The following is a 9,232-nucleotide window of genomic DNA, read 5'->3' as shown; positions in this document are numbered from 1 at the left end:
TGTGACAGATTGACTTGCCTTCTTTAGGATTGCTTTCAATATATTCAATTGCTTCTTTAGATTCTGATAAGTTAGTTCCTGTAATAAACAACTTTTGAACACCAGCCTGCTTGGCTCTATGTATAACTTGTAAAAAGTCGTCTAATGTGGTTTAGTAATTAAAGAAAAAGAGTAGGTAATTCAGTTTACCAGCATGAGCTTGCTTTCCACGATATATTCCCCTAAACATAGGGTCTGTCAAGTTTGCTCCAATGTCTAATGTGTATTCAAATTAAGCATTTCATATAAGGAAATGTAAAGAAACTAACTAACCGATAAACCTCATTCTGAAAGAGATTGAAGTTTAAATTAAATAGAGAACGCGTCTAGAAATACACAAAAGACCCAGCCACAGGATATATACGTATTATATACTACTTAACCTTTTCATTGCGCACCATTCTGATACACACTTTAAATGCTATATATTATCACTCGTTTGAGTATTTTAGCCAAATAACTAAATAAGAAAGCAACTGTTCTATAAACTAAAGCGCATCAAGTGCTTTCTCTTTTAAGTAAATGAATATAGCAAAAAATTAGGTAAAAGTATACACTCATCCAAAAGAAATATATACAAAGCTAGACTTCCAAATGATCTGCAGATATGCTTTTATTATATTACTAGAAACCACATGATCGTCATCAATCAAGTGTTATATGAAAGCATAAAGCGAAATTTTGCATGGCTCTTGAGGAAATATGAGTATTATTTTGTATTAACTGGCCAGTCTTTGGTAAAAAGAGATGACTTGCTGTTATCATTACTCTTTATGCGCTGATAAAAAAAAAAGATAGTTTCAGACAACAAATAATGATAAAAGAGAACCCATCAGAAGTAAAAGGATGGGATATATATATAAAAAAAAAAAACGATTAGTAAATCAGTTATTTACATTATAAAGAGGAAGCAATAAGAGCGAGTAAAATAACAAAGAGATTATTAATATCTTACCAAAAGTGCATTAAATAGGGTTGGCGATAACTAGCCCAGAGAAGACAGTGGAGAAGAAGAAAAAGAGAGCAAGAGAGAGCAAGAAAGGGGGCGGCCAAAGGAGCGGATGGGGCCAAGGTTTGGTAAGAACCAAGCTACCTCCAGCTAGAACCGGTACTGCTTTCGATTTTATGATCTATAATACTACTTATCAGTTTCTTACATGAGTAAAGAATATAACATACCTTAGGGCTAGCTGGGGAATAGCTGATCTTGCTTTTTGGTCCAAGGAAGAAAAGAAGAGAAAAGAAGCCAAGATCAGACTATTATATGAACTCTCTAACAACCTTTTCAGTTACGTGTTATTTATCAGTGCTGACCACATTATCTTCTCTTCTCTCAAACAGACAGAGTTCATTGCCTTTTTAATAATAAAGAAAGGATTGATAATCAACTAAAGTGTAATATCGTTACGTTATCGGCGCCGCGTTTACGAAAAAACACTGTCTGAAGCATTGAAATTGAAATCACTTCAATCATCTCCTTTAATTCACTCTTGAGCTCCAGCCATAATGTTTGCTCATTGTTCTTTATTGAAAAAGTGTTAGTTTAATAGTGTCCATAGGTTGGTGCAAAACTTTTATTCAAAAAAGTTTATTCCCTATTATTGATAAACATTTTCTTTTTTTCTTTTGGTCATCTCTTGTGGATGGCATTTGGTTTACTTCCGCGGTAAACATTTTGGATGTGGATTGCTAATTACCTCCCCGTGGTCACGTCTGGGCAACCACCATTTCTATAAATGTGGGCAAAATATTAGCAGTTTGATATGTTTAGTGCTGTTTTCTAAATATATATTGTTATACATTGTAAAAATATAATAAAAAGTTCTATTTGTCCAGAATAATCATTAGTGTTAAAAGTGAATTTTGTTTTTCCTAGTTTGTTTGCTCTGTCGTAGAACAATGTCTGCTTAAGGACTGACATTGAGATAAGCGATTATAATCAGTATGAATAGAGTAAATTCATGCATTATAAGATTATGTGTACACACTTTTAGTGATAAGTCAAATTAAATAAAATCTCTATTTTGAATATGAATCATTACTTCTTTATATAAAGGGATATACTTCTTTAAAAGATGATCCTTCTCACGGTAAAAGCAGTAACATAATCCAGATCATGAGATGAACAATAAGGTTAGTGTCAGGAACGAATTAAAAGTTTTCTTTATGAATTCAGGAACCGTTAATCAATCACATCCTCAATAATTATAATCCACGCTTAGAATAGTGGCTTACCAGCCATTTGATAGCAACTATAAATAGTAAATCCTTTATTCAATTGCATGTTCCTTCTGTCTTTATCCCAGAATAAAGATTAGTCTTAAAGAGTATTTCTTTTGTCTTTGTCTTGTGTCATTTAAACCATTACATAACATGCTCTACATTAAACTGGATCGGCAATTATTATTGTCGACTATTTAAAACGATGAATACTTTAAGGCTGACAATATTCATCAACCCTCTTGTATAGCGAAAACAATCTGATTATATGAATTACTTTGTTGCTTGGTTTCAAGCACAATTTCTTCATCTAAGCCTTCATCGTTTGACTTTTGCTCTGAACCTTGCTTTTTGAGTTAGAGCCTAATACGGGTTAGCGTATGTAGGTGATGAGGGTCTATTTCTTCTTCCCAATCCATAGCATCACGTCCTTCCCCTCCTTCATCAAGAATCCTTTCCTGTCCATTCTCGAGAAAAAATATGTAGTCATTTAAAGCCACCCTTTGAGATATAAAAAAATCACCTTTTGGAAAAATGAAATTCCTTTGAAGATATAAAAAATCGCTCATTGGCGTTGCTCCTACTGTATTTTGCCGTACATTGGGTTGTAAAAAACGCTCTTTAGGATCTTTTTTTCACCCGCCCTTTGGCGCTGCCTTCACTGTATTTCCAAAGGATAAAACTTCTGGGCATACAAGGACATTCATTTTGTTTAAACATGATATTTTATTGATGGTTCAAATGAGAGCAAAAATAAAATAATAAAATAAACATCCACCCGGACCCGTTCAATCCGTTTGGAAGTGAATGGTAGCGAAAAAGCCCCTTGTGGGTACAAGGGTAAAAAATGCAAACGGAAATTAATGAGTAGGGTTATCGATGAAAAGTTAAATGGATTGCTTTAACCATACAAGAAGCTTTTGACCATGGGAATGCTTAGTAGGGATCAGTTTATTATAGTATAGCTGATCTAATTCATGTAGTAGGGAGCATAAAATCGGCCATTGCTGAGACCAGGTGAGGGCTAGGTTTGGGGGAACCGAAGGGCGTAAAGGAAGCATATTTAGAAGGAATGACAATGGATCCCGTATTGTTTCAGGCATGAGCAGATGTCGATGCATATCAAGGCAACTAATAGCGTGATTTTTAGATAGCTGTTGCATTGGGTGCTTAGGACATGGCCGAAGTTTGCCACCAGGAAGCCAGCCTAGTCTCCAGTGTATACAGCGACTGCGCTCTGACTTAGACATGAGCAACCAGAGTATAGGATCCAGGGAGATTGATCGACGGCAGCTAGAAAGCAATTTGGAGTTTCGGCATCGTTGGCGGATCTCCAGATTCTGTTGCAAAAAGCGCCGTTTAGCAGCCTTGAGTGAGCGAGTATCGGGTTCTTCGTAGTAGACAGCACCGTTTTCCAAAGCGCTGTACGAGAGAGAGCGTACCACTGGCTTCCTCTGGTATTGCGGATATAAGGTAACAGACAAGTAAGCAGTGCATCTTCTGGCAAAAATAAGGAACGAAAGAGGAACTGTGCCTGTAGTATACTGGTTCGTTCCAACATAAGGGACAGCTTGGACATGAACCTTCATTTTTGAGTTAGTGCCATTAATTTTTTGGAAAGTGACATTTATTTTTTGGTTGCGAACATCTAATTTTTGCAAAATGACAAAATTTACCGTTCTCACTGTAATTTCTGAAAATAGTGTATTTCTCTCTCCATCGTGCGCCCATTAGAGGTTTTCGATTATTTATAAATAAAAATCTGTTTAAATGTATCTCTCTCTCCTCCGCCGCCTGACTTAGGGCGAAAGTTCCTCCAATAGCTTTCACCACCTCCTCTCTCCTCCCAACTTCTTGCGGCCTAATCCTTGTTCCGTACCCTTCTTACTCACTTTCCTTCGCTTCTTTTCTTCCTTTTTTCCCTTTAATTTCAAAAGGGTTTTTAGATTCTATGTACTTTCTGGCCTGTGCCGGGCGGAACAAAATTGTATAGTTTCAATGCGACCTGATGGTCTTTTTATTTTTTTAATAAAAATATTTAATCGTATCTCTCTCTCTCTCTCTCGGAAATTGTATCGCCTACCAAAAATTAGCCAATCAAACTAGATGATTATTCAGTAAGAAAAGGCACTTTCTCACATGCATACATTTCGTGTGTTTTTCCTCTTAATACAGTCTCTAATCTACACATGTCAGTTGAATCACGTCTTTGTAAAGAAATAATAAAGGAAGAATTTGGAGTCTATGCTTCAGTATGTCACATATCAGCTGTCCATATGCTTTTTTAATAATGGTAACTCTCTATGTAGAAAGTGACAGAACAGCTACTGATCAAAGGTCGATTATCGCTACATGATCTAATACGGCATACCCATTACACATCAAAGTGTGTAAAGGAAGCACTGACTGTTTTGATACATCATGGAATTATCTGCTTCTCAGAGGAATGGAGGGAAAATACTATTTATGAAGCCAATCCACACAAGATATTGATGCGTCTTCGCATGAGTCGAATACTACGTGTAACTGAAGAGCATTATGGAAAGGCTGTATGTTAATTTTTGGACGCATCAATGACAAGAGTAATCTCACTTTTTCTTTTATTAGGGTTCTGCCGTATGTCAATTATTCTTTTTGTATGGAAGACTTACAATTAATCAAATCAAGAAATTAGCACCAAATGATAATGCAAAGCATAATAATGGTACACTGATAAATACATACATATAGTGACTTATACATTTTTCTTTTTACAGAGACAACTTATGAGAGAGCGTTTACAAAAATGGCCATAGATCAGTTCATAACAGCAGTAGTCTCAAGTCATAGCAGAGTGTTATTCGATGGTCAAAGTGGAGAAGAAGAATCTGAAAGATACACGATCATGGCACCAAGGGACAAAAGGGCATTAAAGTTAACATCTCAGGTACAAAATGATGCGGTGTTTGAACCGGAACGAATAGGCATGGTAATTTTAAGGAACAGATTCAGGAAATAACAAGGAACTAACATTTTGTAGAAACGAAAAATGAATGAACACATGGTGGAATCAAAGGTAAACAATACACAAACTATATGCATATGTTAATGACTGTTATTATTAGCGCATGGCAGTAGAAGATGATTTATCTTATAAAGTAGATCCAACTGTCTTTTTCACACTAAACTACGAAAAATACAATATAACTTTTCGAAATAATGTAATTTTGATTGACATATTATTCAAATATAGTATATTAAGTTGCCCTTTTGATAATTGATAGATGATAAGTGATTATGCTATAGACCGAATCAATCGCACCGCTGGTGTAGTCATCAAAGCATTTCTTAGATATGGAAAAGATAAAATGAAGATAGCGAAGGAAGATATGTCTCGTAAGGAATCCACCATAGACAATGGAATTTTCTGTAAATTCATCTTTACATGTAGCACCCTCAACGCCAACACATATTGCCAATATGCTGCCACCAGAATTGCTGACGCGTGGCGACATTGTGTTCTCCCATGGTTCAAACACAAATAAAAGTCGTGATGTTGCTACAGCAATTGAAGGCTATGTGCGGCTGCTGGCTGCGGATCATGTAGGATTTCTAATCCCAATAGATGAATGTGGCACAGGATATTATGCAGTTAACTTTAAAAAACTAAGGTCCAATATGAAGAAAAGGCTGTTTGAAAGTTATGTTACTGAGCGGTATGGAAAAGACTGTTGCCGTCTAGTACGAATCTTACTTGACAAGGACAAATTGACTGAGACTCAGCTTCAGAGGATATCTATGATTCCCTTGCGTGATATAAGACGAAAGCTTGAAGCTTTATTTATTGCTGGTATAGTCGAAATACAGGTAAGAAAAGCGTCCAAGAGAATGACAACCAATATCAAAAAATGGGGTTCGCATTAGGAAATTCCTCGATTCTATGACAAAGCAGCAAATCACTCCTTTCATCTTTGGTATGTTCCACTTGAGAAATGTTATGATAACTTGATCCATGATATCTATCGAACCATCTCAAACTTACAACAGCGTAAAACGGAAGAATTACAAAAAAGGGACTGGCTATTAGGAAAACTAAATCGGTCCGATGTGGCCAGTAATATCGATCTGTTGAACGAAATTGACAAGGCAGAAGTAGGCAATATGAATAAAGTGATAGAACGAATCGAGATCGCAAAGGCACGACTTGATGAAATGATTATGGTCCTTCGAGACTTTTAAATAAGTGAATAAAAAACTGACAACTGCGCTTGAACTTGTTTTCTTTGTTTTTTGTTTTTTATTTTTATTTTTATTTTTTTCGTGCGTCTATCATGCATAGGCTATTAACAAGAAGTTTTGTTATAGCTAAACCGCACATTCGACATAATGCTTCAAGATTAGCGCCATCCTACTGTGCTCATATGATGTATAAACCTATATTGTTATGTCGATATCAAAGCACAGCAACAAGCGAACTTGTTGAACCTACAGAAATTCCTACAATAGAAACAGTGCGAGATCAATTTGAGGAAGAACGATCTGATATCATAGAAAGTGTCAATAAGCCAGACACAGTTTTATTATTTAACGATCTTCGACGAGATGTATATGAAGAGATTATAAATCCGAATGCAACAAGAGGTGTTCAATGCAGTGATTTACCCGAATTCAACAAGATCCTCAAGGGCCATCGACGAGGCGAACTAACCATCTTGACGGGCCCAACTGGTGTAGGCAAGACAACTGTCATTAGTCAACTTAGTTTAGATTACTGTAAGCAAGGAGTGCCTACCTTGTGGGGTTCTTTTGAAATTTTAAATAAGCGACTGGCTAAAAAGATGCTCTCTCAGTTTGCTGAAAAGGATCTATCTGAATCACCAAAGGATTTTGATAGATATGCTGACGAATTTGAAAAGGTTTATTTTATATAGACATGTAATAAGAGAAATACTGACACGAAAAGGGGGGTTTTGTAGCTGCCATTATACTTTTTAAATTTTCATAGCAGCACACCTATTCATCAAGTTTTGACTGCATGTCAACAGGCAGTTGATGTGTATGGTGTTCAACATATTATCATTGATAATCTTCAGTTCATGTTATCTCAACAGGCAAGATCTGGTTTAGACAAGTGGGAATTACAAGAACAGGCGATTGCAAAGATAAGAAATTTTGCTACTATACAAGATGTACATATTACCTTGGTTGTCCATCCTAGAAAAGATACAGGGGAAGGACTGGACATCAACTCGATCTTTGGCAGCGCCAAGGTTACTCAGGAGGCAGATAATGTAATTATTATTCAAAAGTATGAGCACACACGATCACTCGACATAAAGAAAAATAGATATGACGGTACACTAGGAGAGATATATTACAAATTTAACAGGGAAACATTAAAGATAGAAGAATGTCTGCCAGAGGAAAAGAAAAGCTCACGTTCTGTAACAACATCCATATATCAGAAAAAGCGAAAATATTAAAATTAAATAGTCTTTTTTCAGAATTTATTCGCACACATTACAAAGTCAATAACAATTAACACTTTAGTTGATTTTCTATGTCTTCTTTATTGTTTAAAAAGACAACATATAATAATACATAAAATGTGCTTGATATTTTTGAGTATAAAATAAATGTGGTCAGCACTGATAAATAACACGTAACTGAAAAGGTTGTTAGAGAGTTCATATAATAGTCTGATCTTGGCTTCTTTTCTCTTCTTTTCTTCCTTGGACCAAAAAGCAAGATCAGCTATTCCCCAGCTAGCCCTAAGGTATGTTATATTCTTTACTCATGTAAGAAACTGATAAGTAGTATTATAGATCATAAAATCGAAAGCAGTACCGGTTCTAGCTGGAGGTAGCTTGGTTCTTACCAAACCTTGGCCCCATCCGCTCCTTTGGCCGCCCCCTTTCTTGCTCTCTCTTGCTCTCTTTTTCTTCTTCTCCACTGTCTTCTCTGGGCTAGTTATCGCCAACCCTATTTAATGCACTTTTGGTAAGATATTAATAATCTCTTTGTTATTTTACTCGCTCTTATTGCTTCCTCTTTATAATGTAAATAACTGATTTACTAATCGTTTTTTTTTTTTATATATATATCCCATCCTTTTACTTCTGATGGGTTCTCTTTTATCATTATTTGTTGTCTGAAACTATCTTTTTTTTTTATCAGCGCATAAAGAGTAATGATAACAGCAAGTCATCTCTTTTTACCAAAGACTGGCCAGTTAATACAAAATAATACTCATATTTCCTCAAGAGCCATGCAAAATTTCGCTTTATGCTTTCATATAACACTTGATTGATGACGATCATGTGGTTTCTAGTAATATAATAAAAGCATATCTGCAGATCATTTGGAAGTCTAGCTTTGTATATATTTCTTTTGGATGAGTGTATACTTTTACCTAATTTTTTGCTATATTCATTTACTTAAAAGAGAAAGCACTTGATGCGCTTTAGTTTATAGAACAGTTGCTTTCTTATTTAGTTATTTGGCTAAAATACTCAAACGAGTGATAATATATAGCATTTAAAGTGTGTATCAGAATGGTGCGCAATGAAAAGGTTAAGTAGTATATAATACGTATATATCCTGTGGCTGGGTCTTTTGTGTATTTCTAGACGCGTTCTCTATTTAATTTAAACTTCAATCTCTTTCAGAATGAGGTTTATCGGTTAGTTAGTTTCTTTACATTTCCTTATATGAAATGCTTAATTTGAATACACATTAGACATTGGAGCAAACTTGACAGACCCTATGTTTAGGGGAATATATCGTGGAAAGCAAGCTCATGCTGGTAAACTGAATTACCTACTCTTTTTCTTTAATTACTAAACCACATTAGACGACTTTTTACAAGTTATACATAGAGCCAAGCAGGCTGGTGTTCAAAAGTTGTTTATTACAGGAACTAACTTATCAGAATCTAAAGAAGCAATTGAATATATTGAAAGCAATCCTAAAGAAGGCAAGTCAATCTGTCACA

The 9,232-nt window shown here is 35.4% G+C and overlaps 4 protein-coding genes across 4 annotated transcripts in view; 2 read left to right on the top strand and 2 right to left on the bottom strand.

The window, feature by feature from the left end:
* The window catches only part of RHIMIDRAFT_216344 (Mg-dependent DNase), a 1,816-nt gene extending 1,227 nt beyond the window's left edge, over positions 1-589 (bottom strand). Inside the window, exons 1-3 of the mRNA XM_023607307.1 lie at positions 313-589; positions 190-255; positions 19-141 (exon numbers count right to left, since the gene is read on the bottom strand). Coding sequence (XP_023465528.1) covers positions 19-141; positions 190-255; positions 313-325 — 202 coding nt within the window. The 5' untranslated portion in view covers positions 326-589. The remainder of the gene's footprint in view (positions 1-18; positions 142-189; positions 256-312) is intronic.
* Positions 590-3,074: 2,485 nt separating this feature from the next.
* RHIMIDRAFT_297635 (uncharacterized protein) lies at positions 3,075-3,848 on the bottom strand (the record flags this gene model as incomplete). Its single annotated transcript, XM_023614280.1, has 1 exon — positions 3,075-3,848. One exon carries the CDS (start codon positions 3,846-3,848, stop codon positions 3,147-3,149), a length of 702 nt encoding a protein of 233 aa, XP_023465527.1. The 3' UTR covers positions 3,075-3,146.
* A 585-nt stretch (positions 3,849-4,433) lies between these two features.
* RHIMIDRAFT_256289 (uncharacterized protein) lies at positions 4,434-6,519 on the top strand. The gene is made up of 9 exons (XM_023611223.1): positions 4,434-4,511; positions 4,569-4,808; positions 4,867-4,963; positions 5,016-5,227; positions 5,279-5,314; positions 5,364-5,459; positions 5,523-5,634; positions 5,690-6,105; positions 6,163-6,519. The coding sequence occupies exons 1-9, from the start codon at positions 4,449-4,451 to the stop codon at positions 6,475-6,477; spliced, it is 1,587 nt and encodes a 528-aa protein (XP_023465526.1). The 5' UTR covers positions 4,434-4,448; the 3' UTR covers positions 6,478-6,519.
* A 16-nt stretch (positions 6,520-6,535) lies between these two features.
* On the top strand, positions 6,536-7,766 carry RHIMIDRAFT_256263 (P-loop containing nucleoside triphosphate hydrolase protein). The gene is made up of 2 exons (XM_023611222.1): positions 6,536-7,154; positions 7,215-7,766. The coding sequence occupies exons 1-2, from the start codon at positions 6,570-6,572 to the stop codon at positions 7,719-7,721; spliced, it is 1,092 nt and encodes a 363-aa protein (XP_023465525.1). The 5' UTR covers positions 6,536-6,569; the 3' UTR covers positions 7,722-7,766.
* The last annotated feature ends 1,466 nt before the right edge of the window (positions 7,767-9,232 follow it).

Source organism: Rhizopus microsporus (assembly GCF_002708625.1).
Source record: "Rhizopus microsporus ATCC 52813 unplaced genomic scaffold scaffold_10, whole genome shotgun sequence".
Taxonomy (NCBI): domain Eukaryota; kingdom Fungi; phylum Mucoromycota; class Mucoromycetes; order Mucorales; family Rhizopodaceae; genus Rhizopus; species Rhizopus microsporus.
Note: the sequence above shows the minus strand (reverse complement) of the source record. Positions and strands in the feature narration are given on the sequence as shown.

Bases quoted from the DNA above. Each gene is read 5' to 3' on its own strand.
- RHIMIDRAFT_256289 (XM_023611223.1), top strand. From the start codon at position 4,449: ATGTCAGTTGAATCACGTCTTTGTAAAGAAATAATAAAGGAAGAATTT. The intron at 5,315-5,363 runs GTAAACAATACA...TGTTATTATTAG, and splicing joins AACACATGGTGGAATCAAAG to CGCATGGCAGTAGAAGATGA. The intron at 5,635-5,689 runs GTAAGGAATCCA...CTTTACATGTAG, and splicing joins AGCGAAGGAAGATATGTCTC to CACCCTCAACGCCAACACAT.
- RHIMIDRAFT_256263 (XM_023611222.1), top strand. From the start codon at position 6,570: ATGCATAGGCTATTAACAAGAAGTTTTGTTATAGCTAAACCGCACATT. The intron at 7,155-7,214 runs GTTTATTTTATA...GGGGTTTTGTAG, and splicing joins ATGCTGACGAATTTGAAAAG to CTGCCATTATACTTTTTAAA.